General features: G+C 39.8%; 1 protein-coding gene across 1 annotated transcript in view; it reads left to right on the top strand.

Annotated features, from left to right (window-relative positions):
• The window catches only part of sgcz (sarcoglycan zeta), a 132,800-nt gene that overhangs the window by 38,396 nt on the left and 76,094 nt on the right, over positions 1–18,310 (top strand). Inside the window, exon 2 of the mRNA XM_029508208.1 lies at positions 4,846–4,947. Within this exon, the coding sequence (XP_029364068.1) occupies positions 4,846–4,947 (102 nt within the window). The remainder of the gene's footprint in view (positions 1–4,845; positions 4,948–18,310) is intronic.

The raw sequence follows: 18,310 nt of genomic DNA, 5'->3' as shown, positions 1-18,310 counted from the left end.
ATTATGGCTTGGCTCTGCATCCATTTTGCCCAGCGAAATTAAACTTTTGACAAATGACTAATGTAAATCCATTTTAAGGTAGTCAAGGATTATAAATAAACCTTGACTGCAAGATGATAGATGAGAGATGTCTCCTTTTCAACTTGTGCCACATACCGTCCGGACGGGTTCTCATAGAGATGTTGCTCGAAAGCACAAGTTTCATTTATTGCACTCACATATGGGCATGCATCTTCTCTGAGTTACATCTACAATCTGTTCCCCACTGTTGTTTATTGGCATTTATCCAACCAGAGAGCTTCTTTTATTTCACTCCTACTCTTGCCAGATGTAGAGGGCAAAGAAAATTTCTTGCAAATGTCTGGTAAACAAAAAACACACACACTGCTAAGTTAAGAGAGAGACTAGACACCGGTGCAGTCGAAGCGTCTAACATCAGCCTACTGCTTTTTGCTGACATCGAACTTGGAGAGAACATGTTAAGCTGATTGCTTGTATCACAAGTCACACTCATGTCTTTATTTTTCCTGTTTTTGTGACTACACTCATAATATTACTTCATCCATTCAAGTTGTAAACGATGACACAACGAGGAGGCGTGTTCCTTCTGCGATTTGTAATGCAAGTTGCACAGTGAGTTGACGAGCCCACTGGACTCTGAAAAGCATGCTGGAACTGATCAAAAGAACCGATGAGCAGAGGGGCTTTTAGTTCCAATGCTTTGGAGAGTCTGTAAAGGGTCTTCTCAACATGCAAATGCTTCACTGCTTCAGGAGCGTGTCAGTAACACTGAAGATATGACATTTAAATCAGGGAAATGTATATAAGAACTATTCACATTACTATAGAAAAAAAACACAACCAGGCTCCAAAAGACAATAAGAATCAGAATAACGCCAGATGAAGCACGTTGGCATGAATGTGGACTGACCAAAATGTAGCCAGATGAAATATCTGGCGTTTAAATGTAAAGTGACCGGACAGAGGAAGGGAATCTGTAATTCAAGAGCAAAAATCTGTACTTGTAGAATTTATAAGAGGCAAGAAAAACAAAAGTCCGTCATCTCAGAAAAAAAAAGTGAAATTTGGACTATCAATATACTACATTAATGATTTGAGCTATCTCAATACGGATAATAAAAATTAAACTATAGCTATACATCACGGCTGTGTTTGACTAAAAGTGTGTGAGATACAGAGAAAGACGGAGCGCTGTCATGTTCAGTCTCAATGAGGTCTCAGTGTTGGACAGTGCAGCAGCGAGGTGCAATAAAACCACCTTATTAATTTTAACATGATTGTCGTCATGTTTTTCAAATCCAGAGACAGAGCGAGCGAGGAGGGAGAGTCAGAGATTAGAGATGCATGGCACAGTAAGTGGTGAGTGTGAATGTGTTCAGCCTGAGCTCATTCTTTATGCATGCCGCTCTCCCTCTGCCTGCGTGCGCGCCTTTCACATTACTATGTACTTCTATACAGGGATGGATGTGTTAATGTTTGTGTATTATGTAAGTAAAGCGTCGAGCCCTGGGGTTTTGTTACAACGTATTGAAAGGGCTCCATGCTCCATTTTATATTCAGTGTAATGAATATAGATCTAACAGCACCACCTCTGGCTGCTTTATTACTTCCATCTGAAACACATATGACTTTTCTTTGTTTGTATGAGCAAGCATGTCTGTCTGTGGATTACATACAGACTAATACGCTGTTGTTTTTTGTAACTACTGGACATTAGCACTTGCCCACCTCTGAAAAGATAAGCAGTTCATGACTATACTGTAGATCTGCAATAAAAACAGATGTCAATGGATGTCATAGACAACAAAATCTTTTTGACAGTAAGTAAAGTATGCACACACAAATACACCTGAGACCGTCAAATAAAACTGCTGAAAACCTTTCACATCCAAGTGAAAAGCTTGCACACGTACCGGGATCAACAAAGACGTTTTGCAGTGCGGCTGCTAAGGTCCCTTTGGCGAAATCTATCAATCTCTATGGCGCTCATTTAACTGCTTCCCAACAAGTGCCACTAAAGTTCAGCATGGTAACAATGCCTCCAACAGTATTGCCTTCTTTTTTTCTGATATCATTTCTGAAGTATGCACAATTCTCTCAATAAATGCCACTTTGCACTGCTTGTGTTGCTTCTCCTTCCTCCGCTTCTGTGATCACAAAGATTTTTGGGGGCCAAAACTAAAGAACTCTTGCACTAATTAACTTAAAATGGACTGGAAATTTCAGGCTTCTCATGTTTGATTTATTCCTATTTGATTTTTGTTTTCCTGTATCTGTATCTGCTTTTTCTCATTCTGATCCTCCCGGGTTCTCTCCAGCAGTGTGTCCTTCCTGTTATGTCTCAAGAATATTTGCAATATGAAGGGCATTGTTAGTTTGTCGCACCTAAGAATTAGTGACAAATCTCTGCAGCAGTCTGAACAGAATTCCTATCTCAATGGACAGTTTAATCAATATTTGAACATGAAAAGAAACCTGAATCCCAGTGAAGCAAGACTAATTTGTGTTCATTGAGTGGCATGGTCTGCTGGAGAGTTATTCAAATTTCATCCTGAAGTGATTCAATCCACAGTGTTTGCCTCTATTTCACACTAGTAGCAAATTTTGTCTGAAAATGTTTTACCTGAAGTAAACATGAAGACGTGCGTGTTCATCTTAATTTCGCACTAATATAAAGTGGAAAAGAACATATAATGGAAAAAAGTGTTGCATTTATGTTCAAATATTTCATATTTTAAAAACTGGCTTACTTGATATTAGAGTTTTCTGGTACATGATAACATCATGTGATTACCGCTGATCTTTCACTCACATCGCTGCCTGGAGTTATTTTCCACGCGATATCTACGATGCAGAAGCCTCACCAAACTCTCTCCAAGCCCACAGTCAGAGTAGCTGTTGCGTTGCATTGCTATGCTCTGTGCACCGTCACTCTCCTAAGCATCAATTCAACATGGTACAGTAGCTGTCTCTGCGCCGTGAGAGCCCCTGCTATTCTAATACCCTGCATGGCTGTTTGAAAAGAATTCAGTCTTACTGTGTAAGGCTGATCCAACTATTTTTTTTTAACCATTCCCTCACGCTGAATCTCTAAAATGCCACACAGCTAAACATAAGCTGGCACAAAACCATTTTATAAAATCGCACACAGTTTGCCAGAAATAATGCAGTAAAGCACCAAATTTATTCTTAAAATTAATTCAAAGAGCCTGATCATTTTCTCTCTCTTTATGAAAAAAAAAAGAAATAATAATAATATTAATAATGGCATTTCGTTCTTGCCAGGGTAGTGGGGTATTAATGCAGCATAGCACATACCTCATAGTTTTGTTAAGTTAGACATCGTTTCACAACAAAAACAGCATAAAGCATCACCATGAGGCTTTCTGTTAGGAAACAGGGAAAGAAAGAAAATATTTCCTGTAGTTAAGTCACCGCAAAATGAATGGCAAAAAAATAAAAGCAAAATTACTAAATATGAACCTATTCAAATGAAACTTTTTTTTTTTTTTTACTTATTTAAATTTTTAAGGTGTATTTAAGTGCACTGACATTTTTTTTTAAAAGAGGCTCTCCCTTACGAGCAGGAAATCCTCCCCCTCTTCCCCTTGCCAAATCCTGTTCCACTTGCTTCTATACCTCAACCAGTTAGGTTCCTTGTGTTTTCCTACTGCACTGTAAGCATGATGGTTATATAAAGATCCAGGTGCTTTTGTGACAACACCAATCTATCGTCAACAGTTTGAAACTAAAACTTTCACACGGCTTTGACAGTGTGCCTTTCCTTTCTATGGTTTCGATATGATGTAGTGATTATGTATGATGCTCTTTGAATTTGAATAAATGTATTATTAATCACCTGCCTCCATTAAAAATATGTTCCTAGTAGACTTAAGAATGTAATGTAAATCAGGATCCAACTGTGGACGACCCATGAGAATGCAAGATAGTCCCAGTTCACATCAATATTAGACTGCTCATCAATGACTAATGTTAATAAGTATCTATGGGGTATGAAGAAATCCTTAAAAGCTCTGAGCATATTTTAATTTGGCTCAACCCAAGAACTCAAAAAGTGTAAATGTCTTCAACACTGACTTTCTTTTCTAAACTGAATTTGGAAAGTGACGCAAATGAAACTGGGCAAATCCCATAAATTGTGTGTTTTCATGCATTTAAGATGTGAATGAGTTTCAGAGTAAAACTGTATAACACACACACCTACACACAAGTAGGCTCATAGCCAATGCAGTTTCACATGATGGATGAGGGAAGCTAGTCATCCAAAATAGCATTATACTGGATCAATATATCTATATAGATCAATTTTCATACAGAGCACTGAGGAGTTTGAGATGTCACTGTTTTATAGGAAGAGACTTGATGTTGTTGCATTACTCACAAGTACTCAAAAACAATTTCATGGCATGTATCGGGCATACAGTGGCTTCGGAAAGCATACATTTTTCTCACGTCATTGAGCCGCTGATTTCATATTAAAATCTGTCAAGCAGCATTCAAATGAGGCCTAAAACATCTTCAAATAAGGACATTTACAACCTAAAGGCGAATAAACAAATGTACCTGTCGGAAAAACTGTTCATTAGCATTCATATTCTTTTCCCTTTTTCTGTCTTATCTGTGTGTATTACTGTGAATGAAATAATGGAACTGCAGGTTTTTCTGACATTAATATGTCGATGGATTTTCTTCCTCAGAGGAGATGAGAAAAATCAACTAATTTTGATTGTTTTTATTTTCAAGTTATTCTCCTAATGACCACTGACCTTCTCTCTCTCTTTCTCTCTGTATGTATCTTTTTAGGATGGTATGGGAAATTTGCGGGTGACAAAGCAAGGTGTCAGATTGGAGGGAGTGTCTGAATTCTTACTGCCTTTATACGTCAAAGAGATCCAGTCTCGACGGGTAAGAGATCTCTGTGTGGTGTGTGTTTGTGTACATGTGAAAATCCTACTGCACTGTAGAATATAAAACATGAATTGTTTCTCATTTCTTTGTGTTTCCATCTGCATAAGCTTTAGTGTCAATGCTGTCAGCCTTTCAACAACTTCAATTCTTTGATATTACTTCATAATATGATGTTGAATATTTTACATTGCATTACATGTTCCGTGGTTAAGCTTTACGTTTAGGGTTCAATTGTAGTGCGTTTGGAACATTATGATGGTGCCTTAACGCAACTACACGCAGGTCCTTGCTTTTATCTCCTGGTCTTTGCTCTGACATACGTCGTGAGCGGTGACCTTACATCATTTATTCCTAAAATAAGCCCAAACTATGGAGTTTACCACAGATGTTATTCAGTTAAAGCTGCCATTCTGGGCTAGTGAATGCCGATCGATGAGGGCGCTTCAAATGATTATGGTATGAGGCCTTAACAACGTGAAAAAAACATTTCTGTATGCAAGTGTTCATATGTCTAGCTGCATAAGCGACTCGGTTCCAAACCCTAAACTGAGCAGAAACACTCTTGCACACCAGCTCTCTTTGTCATATATACGACATATTAAAATGGCACCTACTCTCCAGCATCCGCTTCCATATCTCCATTTATCACACACAGAATCATCATTGATCCTGTCAGCTGAGGCAACATGGACACTATGTCAATCTATTTGGATGGTGTGACACAGCGTGTGCGCCCAAGCATATGTGCATATGTGTGTGTATTCATATGTGTTTTCACGTGTATGAATGGTAAGCAGAGCGAGATTGACTTTAATATCGTCACGCTGCCCTGTGCGTGTGTGTTGATTTCAGTCGCACAGAGGGAGATTGATGACGTGCTGGAGCAGAATACAAAGATACAGGACAAATTGATAAACAAAAAATACATGAAAGAAATACTGCAGACATCTGTGGTGTTATTTTTCTGTAAAACTAAAATATGTATGATGATAAATGAGCAAAACACCAAAATGTTACATTGCTTAGAAAGCTTATCTTTCCTCAAGGTTTTTTTTTTTTTTTTTAAACTAACTAAACATAAAATACACCATCGACAGTCGACAAGCGGGAAACTGGCAGTGTCAACATGCTGCTTTGGCTAAACTCCATGCAGTGAATTTAGCAGAGATAATGTTAGCACTTCTGATGATCTGTCTAGTCATTGGACCAATGCCGTTTGAGAGAAGTTCAAGTAACATTGCAGTAAAAAGCATTTGAACTATGAACACAAATGACTTTAGCGTGTCACCCACAGCACTAGCCTTTTCACAGATAGTTTAAATGCTGCTGTCGTGCTGCTCAACATTTCTCAACTCAAGGATGTGACATGTTTTAATGCATACAGAATGACATTAAATTCATCAAATGTTGAGGTATAGTTCAAGTCATAATTTCCCTAAATGCTGTATTACAGTATATACACTCTAAAAGCACTTTATAGGGGTTAGGGTTAGGATCCACGCAATCTAAATCAGCCAATCTGACTGGATTGCAGTCCAACAGCACTGCAGAGTATGTAATCATGCAGCTCCAGGTTCTGTTAAACATCAGAAAGGAGAAAAAAGTGATCTCAGTGACTTTGACTAGGGCGCGGTTGTTGGTGCCAGATGGGCTAGTTTGAAGTTTTCTGAAACTGCTGATCTCCTTCGATTTTCAATAACAACAGTCTTGAGAGTTTACCCAGAAGGGTGCGAAAACAGACACCAAAAAAAAAAAAAACCCACAGTGAGCAGCAGTTCTGAGGATAGAAAGGCTGTGGTGATGAGAGAAGTCAGAGGGGGATGACTACTATCTCAGAATAAAAAACATGTCAGCTCTTGAGACGGATGGGCTACAACAGCAGAAGACCACATCAGGTTCCATCGCTGACAGCCGAGAACAGAAATCTAAGGCTGCAGTGGGCACAGACTCACCTTGGATGGGCTGCTGCAGCCTGGAAAGACATAGACCAGTCTGATCAATCTGGATTTCTGCTGACTGTTGAGTCAAAATTCAGCATCAACAGTATGACTACATGGACTCTGTCTATCTGCAGTCAGTTTTGGGTTTTGTTTTTTTTTTTTGTGTCATTATGTGGGCCACTTAACACAAAATAACTGTAGTTTGAATAACACAGCCTGATTATCTTACATCTTTTCAAGCCACAAATGTCCTTTTTCTAAAGGCTACTTCTTCATCCACCTTCTCTGGAAAAAAAAAAAGGCTCCAACCCGTATAGACATGGCATGGGTTCAGGTAGTGACAGTGGCCTACTCAGCCACAGATTTGATTCCAATAGAGCACATCTGGGATGTGGTAGAACAGGAGATAAGCAGTGTGCATCTGACAAACTTGCAGAAACTATGCCGTGCAGTCTCATCTGCCTCAAGGAGAATCTCTAATGAATGGTTTCCAAAATCTTGTGGAATCAATGCCACAGAGAATTTAGGCTGTTTTTGAGAATGTCTAAAAAAAAAAGGTTGGTGAGAGCGAGTTATATGGCTGGAGTCAGTACAAGAGACTGGGGAAAACCCGAATAAGCTAAAATGGAGGAGAGAGAAAAAAAAAAAAGGGTGGGGGGGGCTGAATGATTTTATGTAGGACTTTGAAATCTGCAACTGAAACAAAAAAAGGAATGAGAAAACCAGCTATTAAACCAATTAAAAATAAGAAGAAACAAACAGAAAGAGTTATTAAAGATTTCTAATACGCTACGAGGACGATGCTACCAATAAGTAGTGCTGTGGGCTCTAACAATAAAGATGAGCCGCCGGTGGAATAGTGGGCGGAGCTCGCAGCGAATAAACAGGAGGCTACGAGATGCTCTTCGGCGACACTGGTTCATCGTCATTTGCCACATGTCATTCCCCATTTGGGGGCACTCTTCAAGCTGTCCAATTTAATAAAGCCAGAAAGGCCAAAAGCATCTTTTTTCCTTTCCTACACTAAAGACTCACCTTTAGTCGCAGGCTGAGACGTAGGGATTAGAAGCAGTGCTCCCTACAGCCATCTAAGCATATGCCCACGCTCGCACTGTATATAGTTCTTAACCATATTGTAAGATGGATATCGATAAAAATTATATGATTTTGAACTTCATATCAAATGTGTTAGAGGATGGCATTCTTGGGCAGAACATTTATACAAATCACTTTAGCTTTAAAATGCCCCTGATGGATGTCATTCATCTGTAACTACTTCGTTTGTGTGTGGTTCACTTGTGAGGATCTTTAGGGATTTATCCTCTCTGTGTTTCAAGGTGGAACTTCAGCCACGAAAAGTTAATAATAGAGTAACAGAGTCACCTGGCTTCGGATATGACCTGCTGTGGGTGTTGCATCGTAGACGTGGAATGAGAAAGACGGAAAAGCTGGTGTAGGTCGCAGGGACCTGAAGCTGCAGATGGAGGGGCTTTGCTGCCTTGGCAAGGCTGCCGCAGTGGAGCGTTGTGGCTCCAGCCACTCCCCAGCACATAAAACTGAATACTAAACTAGATGGGCCCAAGAGATGGAGACACATGGTGGGAGGAGTTTTCGTCTCGCTTCTTGTCACCTTGAATGACAATAAAAAGGTCACTGGGGGCGCGTGTGTAGAACAGATCTGTGTCTTGAGTTTGACCTCATGCCGGGAAAAGAGGTTGTCGTCATACATTGATGTGACTGGGGCTTCTGGATCTCAAGAGGGATCATAGCACAGAAGTTCTTATTGGAGTATACGGGAAGATGCCAAGAGTTGCTCTTAGGTTAGCAAACTTTTTTTTTTTTTTTTTTTAAATCAACTAGAGCCATCTAGAACAGTCCTCGGGGGAAGTGAGTGAAGAGGAGAAGAAAGATGCCCTAAAAACAGAGCTAGCCTAAGTATCAATACATTTTTGTGTAAATAAGTTTTTTGATTGGAATAGATAGCTGAGAAAATGCTTTGGCTGTCGCTGCTTTGTTATTTTTCTATACTGTGTGGTTTGGTTTTGGCACCTTTTGTACATTTTCTTTGATATGGGTATCAAAGTCCTGCCATAACCACAAATCAAATGTAAATAACCAGTTCAACTCCAAGGAAATTCAATTATTAAACAGGATGGGATTCGAGGTAAGAAACATTTCTAAAACTGACAATTGTGCAACAGTGCATTTGAGCATACTGAATGAAATAAATAGGCAAATACTTTTAAAAATAACTAATAGAATTCAAACATAATTGTAATTTGTAGGGATGGGAATCTTTTACCATCTCACGATTCGATTCAGGTTTTTGGGGACTACGATTCTAAATTCAAAATTGATTTTCAATTCAAAACATTTTGTTTCATTATGATTTCTGCTTCAATCTATAGGTGCGCAAAGGATCCTCATGATCTACTCCAGTCTGCTTTGCAACACAGAATGACAAATGGAGACATTAAAGTGTCTTTTTCACATTTATGAAGTTTTAAACATTTATCCATGATTACATGGAATTGTTGCATAAAAGAGAGTAAGCCAGATCAGACCAGACTTGACAAGACACCGGACCCCGCCTCCACAAATTGCCCCCCACAAAGAGTAGAATGGACCCCTCCAGAGACTAGACAAGACAAGAGACTGAACCCCTCCACAGAAAACTGGGGGGAAAAGGAAAAAAAAAACAAAACAAAACACAAATATGTTAAAATTTTAACGGAATTTGGGAAAAAATAAAACAGATTTCATGGGACTCTTGGTAAAAACCAAAATGAGTCCAAATCTTTGCCTTCAACAAGGACAGCGCCAGTTGAATCTCGCTTCCCTCCATTATTGTAGTTTCCTCCTTGTTTTGGTGCTTACTGTGCATCCGCATGTTCCAGAAGCGGCTCTGTGATGACGTCAAGACGTCCTGCATACAAAATGGCAGGCAGACAGCCTGCGTGTCAGTCGTTATCTGAAAGCTGTCACAGATTGTTTCTGAGTCCAGGAACTGCCCTTCAGTGAATGCATGTATATGGAATATATTGAATTACACTCATAACCAACCTGATTCAACACAATTTAATTTCAGTCCAATGAATTACTTCCAAGTGGGCTGTAAATAATATGCCACTGCCTGACTGTAAACCTTGAAATTATGTAACTAATACAAACTATGAGTGTGTGCCGCATCTGATCACTGCAAACTATTTCCAGAAACTGCTCTTTTCTGTGAATCATCTGTGGCCTTCTCACCTTTGGATGTTGGGCAGTAATGATATAGATCTGAATAATCCACATAATCCTTTTTTTTTGGATGATTTTATATTCTCTAACTGTATGTTGCAAATAAAAATGACAAATTAGAGCTAGGACTTAAAAAAAAAAAATCTTATTTTGAAAATAAATGGGATATGTTATGCAATTACATAAAAAATTGCATTCAAAGTAAATAACTGAAATGGCATGTTGTTTATTAAAGATCAAACTGTAGAACAAAACAATTTACAATTTAATCGACAACAGACTTCACATGCAAAAAGTAAAGTGATCTTTTGCAGTTTTACACATTGAGGTTTTGTCTCCTTTAAAACATTAACATTCTGTGATAACAGCGCATCTGTCTTTTCACACTGTGTGTGTTTGTAAGCTAGCATATGAGTGTTGCATGCCCTGCCAACTGTTGATATGTTTCCTTACAATCATTTTTTGATATTCATGTATATTATGTCTGCGAGGTACCCATCCCACACCAGAGTATTTCTAAGTTTATGCGCATTCAGGTGTTTGTGGGAAACACCGTTTATCTTCTTTCATGAAAGCAAACAGGTTGCCCTCACATTTTCTAAATACCAGGCGCGCTCTCATTTTGATATTGACAGTCATCACAGTTTTACTCTGAGGTTGTGATGGGATGGGAGTGTAATGCTGCATCTTAAATATCCACTAGACTCCCTGAGGGCACCGCAGTCTACTTCATATCATGTTAATTGATATACTGTTGAGAAGTGACGGGAGACAAAAGACACAACCTTCGAGAGGAGCTGGTGACAGAATGCTTAAATCGGACTGCACCGCACATGTACCTGGCTGTACTTTGACAAAATCTCATATCTAAAAAGACTGAAAAGTAGAATTGACAGAATCCAGTTAAAGTTTCCAAACCACCGTTTCTGATATCATCAATATCAAAAAAACAGCAATTAAAAAAAAACAAGCAAAAAAAAAAAAAAAAACACTGTACTGTTGATTTGCAAAAAGACTTTTTTTTTTTTTTTTAAACACGCTGGCATATTTGCCCAAAGCATAGTCACTATGCTTACTAATCCACTCAAATGTTTCAACTCAGAGACCCTGTTCCATTTCAAAGAGTATAATCTGATCATACTGTACATAAAAACACGAAGGAGAAAAGAACTGCCCATAAATGACAGCTGATCATCAAACCAAATGGGACACCAGACTGTCCCAAGTTCACACAAGTCACTTATGCATCTTCAGTGAAACGGGCAGAGCGAAAACACTTCCAGATATTTGATTTGTACTTCAATTCTAATAGTACCTGGGCTGCGGCTGATAACGTTTCAGGTCCCTGTTTGAGGAATGACGAGTCTTTGCGGTTCAAACTCTAAATGGGTTTGATTTACTGCTCATGCCAGTCAAATGATACTCAGGGCCTTTTCCCACCAAGTCTGAATTTATCATATGCATTTTGTTTTCCAAGTGCAACCCAACAAAAGTTGACATGATCTGGTTGTTTGAGCTATCATACTGTAATTCCCTGCTGTGCTGGTGAATCCCTCATAGTGTGGGCAGGTGTCAGGGGAGGGCCAGCCGGGATTAGACCACCGACTTCTGATGATCTGATATGCTCTTACATAATTGATCACAGATTTTATATGCCCAGATAGACTAGGTCTTTAGGGTATATATATATATATACATATAAAACGCAGCAGGTTATGAGTGTGGAGAGCGGCGTCTTCACATTCAATCTGCAGGTTTGCTGATTGGCACCGATCAGGCGCACACAGCAGGAGACCGTGGCACGGTAAACCAGAGTATCACCATCAGCAGCAAACACACCAATCAAACATCCCATCGTATCCACAAAGCACAAGAAGCAAACAGACAGCAGCTCACATCACCGAAGCAAAGCGATCTCTCCGTCACCGCGGCGGGTGTCGACACACAAACACAACTTGGACTTACTTTAAAGGTCCGGGCTCGGTCTCGGCGGCGTTTGTCCGTCATGGATCTCCCTCCATCAGCTCCGAGTCAGGACTCCACAGCCTTCATGTCCTCTGCAGCAGCTCCCGGTCCCCGTTTCAAACAGCATGGAGCTAAAGCGCCTCCTGATAATAAAAACTATTGGCTTCTCCACTGCACGTTCAAGCCGCTTGATGACGCACGTTGACCTTTGGCACGCGTGACCCCGTGCGAGGGCCGTGATAGGTTGGTTCACCCATCAATACAAGACACATCAAGCTCAGGTTCGTACTTTGAATGAAAACGTATATATATTTATGTCACTATATAAATATGTCGCCATAAGAAGGTGTAGACAACGTTAAATATGTTTAATTAAAATGTTTTATTGCAGGTTATGTTAAAAATATATTTGTAAAAGTCTTTGAAGCGCCATGTGATTTTTCTTAATGTCGAACAGTTGGGGCAGCACTTGAGCACCCTCTGCTCGTCAGCCCCACCTTGCCATTATAGTATAAAGCAAAAAAAAAAAAAATAATAATAATACTAATGTCATACTGACAAAATAATAATCATGCAGTGAAGATGAAAAGTTGATAAAATAGGCCAAGAACAGGAAGAATTTGACTCTCTCTGAGCTGGAGATCATCATGTCAGTGGTACAGTTTGACGAGGCCACGTAATTAACCCACTCCACCACTTCCATGCCAGATGATTGGACGATCGGAAAACTGCAACGTAAAAGTTTGTCATGAATAAATGGTAGGAATCAAAACATACTGAGGTGTGTAAATGTGACTGACACGGCATGAAGTTGCAGTCATTCTTGAACGATAGGGCTTTGAGAAATAACCACGATACGCAATGACAGATTTTATGTTATAGAAGAAAAAGGGGGAAATACCTTGAGGTTGTGTTCGCCACAGGCCTTGTTCCTGTCATATGACCAAAGAACACTTCAAAAAAATTGAAGCTAATTGAAAGCTTCAGTGCTATTTAATTCCCGGGTTTAATTTCTGTATAGATGAACCAGTGACACAGACACATACCATTAGCCACTGTAATGCTAAAACACAGAAACAAACGGAAACCTTGATTCAAAGAAAATATATAAATATATAAATCTCTCTATATATATATTTGGTTGGTCCTCCATTTGGTTGATGAAAAATCCAATTTTTTAAAGCACTTGCTAATGTGGTATGTTTGGTTGGAGCATACCTGAAATTTCTCATGTTGTTATCTCATTTTGAAAGCAAATGGTTTTGAAATAATAGTAAAAACAGTGGTGAACTCTAGGCCACGTGTGGTAAGTTAGGTAGGTTTAATAGTTGCTATTTGACCAAGTCCCTTATTCATCAGATGAATTATTTTGAATTTGACAGTTTGATGTCCCAGTTTAAGAGTAAGTGCTCTTGAATAATATACAAAACTATCAATTATTTATGTTCTCGTTAATCATCATTTTGAGGATGTACATTTTAGTATCTTTAGAGCTTTAAGAGAGGAAACTGACACCCCTCCCACATCAATGTGTTATGCCTTATTCAAAAACATCCCATATACGAACACACACACATACACACACACACACACACACACACACATGCATACTTAGCATAATCAGGGCCTTCACCCAGCAGCACTATGTGGGAAATGTAAATGGAACGCTCTGTCCCCCAGTGAGAGCTAAATGCAGAAAGCTGCATATAAACCACACACTTCGCAACAGTAACAACAAAACACGAAATTAGACCAGCTGGAGGGGAGTGAAGGGAAAAAAAAGAGAGGGTTGAAGGATGGAGGAGGAGGATAACTGTGGAGAGGAAGGAAAGGCAAGAAAAGAAAAAAAAAAGAAGGTCAGAAGTATATAAAGGGGTTCGGAGAAAGTCAGACCTGAAGTTGGACAAAAGGTGGAAATTTAATAAAAGTTGAAAATGAAAGGAAAATAAAAAGCTGGTGGAGGAAAAACAAGTGAGTTGGTAGTGTGTTAAATATCATTTACATTATGACCTGCTGGACGGGTGAAATGGGTTACTTATGGTCTTGTTATATGTGTTTTTTTTTTTATTTTATTTTTTGTTGGTAATTTTGCCTCAACGAAACTTGCCACAATCATGTTTCGATTTGTTTGTTCAGCAAGTTCTGATTATTTGCTCAGAGAAATCGTTTCAAGGTTGTTGCTTTTTTTTTTTTTTTTCCTTGGTGATCATTTCTACCTTTATGTGTGTGTTTGTGTGTGTGTGTGTGTGTGCAGGCAGTAAAAAAAATTAATAGACAAATCTATTATCCAGAGTTTTACAATCTGGGCATGACTTGCGCATTTGTCACAAAATATTTGTTCTTGAGTCAGACAATGAATAGTGTTTAGAGGGACTTGTTTCAGCAACCAGATCCATAATAGGTCGTAGGCAGGAGTCACTTGAGCACTTGGCAGCAAAGCAACAGATCATATGGCGAGGAAGCATTGCAAGGCGCCAGCAGAGAAGTGAAAGGCACAGAGAAGTACTCGGCCAACATTTGGAGGCACCAGAGAAGCCTTGGGAGACGCAGGACCTGGAGTAAGGACTGCATGGCTTCTGAATAAAGCTGTAGAGCAGCAAAGATCCCTGCCAACCTGGGGAGTAACGATATCAGACACAGCACACTGCATGCTTTCTGACAATAAATTTCAGTGCCACACGGTCACGATCCACACAGATCATATCGATCCAAAAGAGGACTTTACTGATTGATTGAACAAGCTAGTTGATCAACAGGCAGGTTTCAATCAGGTGAACAAACATTTGGCAGGCAGGATGGGCAATCATTGGAGAGAAGGCATGTAAGGCAGGTCAAATGGCTGGTAGCATTCATGCATTCCTTCATCTTCTACCGCTTATCCATTTCCGAGTCGTGGGGGTTGCTGGAGCCAATCCCAGCTGACATTGGGCGAGGGCGGGGTCACCCTGGACAGGTCGCCAGTCCATCACAGGGCCGACACACAGAAATGCTTTGATAGAACAAATGACAGAACGACACCAGCGTTGACAGGATGACAGAAATGATCTGTTCCCTACAAGATCATGTTATGATCACCATTGGGGTTGAAATAAGTACATTATTACAAGATACACGTGAGATTAAGGTTTGGGAGCCATCCTGTTGTTCTCTGGAAAAGGCAAAACCAACACAGACGCTGACTGTTAAAAAACCTGTTGCTTTGTTTTGGGAGGACAGTCTTCATTGGCAGCAAGGCAACACAGGCAGTATTGCTATTTGATGACAGTAAGCAAATAAGTTGAGACAGGTAGAAGTACAGTCTCTAGCCGAGATTTACATAGTGTATTAAATCTGAATGGATGGAAGCCTTTGCAGAGTACTTTATGGTGTATTTCAAAGACACAATGTAGATACACTGCTCACTGTGTACCTCTGCCTCTCTTCCCTTTTCCACCTGTCTCTCGTGACACTGCACAAGTGCACACATACACATGGACACAAATACAGATTCCTGCTTCCAGGTCCTATAATTGTCCCCATAGGGACTCCATGATGACCTATCCCCACCACAAGGAAACATAAAAAAAAACTTCATTTACTCTCATCTCTTGCTGTACCCATTTTTTGATTTGACTTTCCTTTTGTCGCCGATCGTTCCCCCTTTTATTCCGTCTTTTCCACCTCTATCCCCTGCCAATCACATTTCTTTCTATGCACTGCCTTCCATATCATGTTTGTTCTTTTTCTCTCTCAGCCCTGCATTAGCACTGGCTCTCTGGAGAGGGACCTAGTTGTGTGCAGCATGCTGGCTGGGGAAGGGCTTCACTTCTTTTGGAGGAGACAAATCTCTTGCACACACATTGGTGGCAGGGCGGATGTTTGTATGTAAAATTGAGCGAGGCAAGGTGTCAAAGAATGCATGTTCTAGGAAGTGGAGCCAATTAAAAGGTTGATTAAAGCTGCCAAAGAGATCTGTAACATGCAAAAGCAAGAGCAAATGTATGAAGCATACTGAAGATTTTTGAAGAAAACAACAATCAGGCAACTTTTCTCAAACACAACCTGCACTGCAGCTTCAATGAAGACGGGGGAATGTGGGAGGTGGGTGAAGGTGGGAGGACGCCATAACTTTATTTTTGCTGTTTGTCAGTTTTAGATATATTGTTCCCTTTCTGCTTCATACTTTCTCTCTGCTTCTCCTCATGGGACCTGAGCTAGCTGAAACTTCTCCAACTCTGGTGCTGTAATTGAATAGCAGAGAGTTCTAATGGAACATTAGGCTGTTCTCTTCTTGGCAGGCCCTATTGATTTTGACTTTGCAGCACTGTAAACAATCCAGGGTTAATGTAAGTGAACGGATGCAGACCTTGGTATGAGCTATAATTTCCAGGGCTATTGCTGTGCAACTGTTGCGCTGTGGCAAGTCTAATTGTTACAGTGGTGTTGTTGTTGTTGTTGTTGTTGTATTTTTTTTATTTTTTTTTTGACTATATAATTGCATGTTACCGGCAGTGTTTCCAGCCTCGCTAAAGAATAATAGGAAGTCGTTTTTGTGTGTATGTGACTTTCTGTTCGTGCTTTTGTTTGTCACATCGACAGAAGAGCCTGCAAAGTCCGGCTGTCAAGCATACTTGATTGGAATTGCTTGTCACCTGGGGCTGGTATTTTGTACTGCAGAATAATACATTTTTGATGTCTTTTTTTTTTTTTTTCTTTCATTCAGGGTAGAGCCTGACATATTTTTATTACCACAGCTATTTCAACTATCATCATTGTATAAGGCCCTCATGTGGCAAAACCGCTTATTCTAAGTCTTGAGCGGTGAGTTTTCATATGCAATTTCACTTTTTGTTAGAATTTGACATATATGGGGTGAAATACCATATAAACATATTTTACCACACTGCTGCCAGTATCTACAGACACTGCTCCTGGTCCGTCTATCATGTTGCTTACCCTCATTGACAGCGTGTCACCTTTAGTGGGTGGCTCTCCATATAGTAGAGATTCTCCAGCCTTACAGCCTGCACAAAAGGAATGACTTAGATACGTTGTCGGCGGTAACGCATGCATGACGTCAGGCGATGAGAATTCCATCAATCAGACATATCCAGAGTCCTTGTAAGATGTCTAAGCTCTGTCAGTGTCCCCTGAAACATTAGAAAGTATATTTAAAATAAAATCAACGCAATGACTGATTTTAAATCCAAGATAATAGAAAAGAGGCAACAGAAAAGTTTGACTGAAAGTGGTTTGCTCAGATGACCAGGGGAAGTGTGGATTATTGATCACGTCTCCAGGAGTAAAAATATATCATACATATATTCAAGGCTGAGTTTAAAGGGTGCGTGTAGTTGAGAATCTGGGTGTATATCTTTGCATGGCTATTGTCTACCTATTGGTCTACCTGGCTTTGCAAAAGTCCAAATCGGATGCGCGTGTCCGGTATGTATATGCGCACCAGACATGGTCGTGACCCATGTAAAAATAGTCCCCATTAACATTTAACAGCATTTTCCAGGATGTCAGAGGAAGGAAAGTCACATTGGCCCATGAGGGGAAAGAGCAAATTAGATAAAATGAATAAGAATATTAATCTGTTTCTCAAAAGATCATTCCATCCCTGCCTTCAGCTCCTGTTTCCGAGGTCGTAACATCGAAAAGTCAAGACGAGTCCCCTCATCAAAAAACTTGACTGGAAAAAAAGGACACATCATGCATTGATCTGTTAAATGTAAGAATTTTGATAATGTTGTCATCAAAATGAGCATTGCTTCTCCCAAAGTCTGCTTCCTTGTTGCACCAGATAGAGAAGGCTGCCATGTGAAAGCAGTGGCCAGCATGTCGTAGATAACCTTCATGGTTAGTGCTGCAAGGTTTTCTTTTGCAGCACTCGTTTTGACCAATGATAATATTTTGTAATAGCCTTTCGGCTCAGCCACAGATACTGTCAGGATGAAGTACACATAAAAGAATATATGAAATGATTTACCTAAGACTGTATTGTTTGCTCTGGGTTATTCATTTTTCTATTCTTTAAACCTTTACCAACGAAAAAAAGGGCTCCTTCCGCCCTTTCTTCTGTTTTCTTACATGAGATCATAAACTTTTTCTTTTTTTTTTTTTAATGAACACCTGCTCTCGGACACCTTTTCATCCTTGTAACTAATCCTGGCTCAGGGCAGCCTGTCCCTCCATATCCATAAATGCTGCATTACTGGCATAGACAGTAG

The sequence above is a fragment of the Echeneis naucrates genome, chromosome 1 (genome assembly GCF_900963305.1).
Source record: "Echeneis naucrates chromosome 1, fEcheNa1.1, whole genome shotgun sequence".
In the NCBI taxonomy this organism is placed as follows: Eukaryota; Metazoa; Chordata; class Actinopteri; order Carangiformes; family Echeneidae; genus Echeneis; species Echeneis naucrates.
The sequence above is the reverse complement of the archived record's forward strand: the minus strand, read 5'-3'. Positions and strand labels throughout refer to the sequence as shown.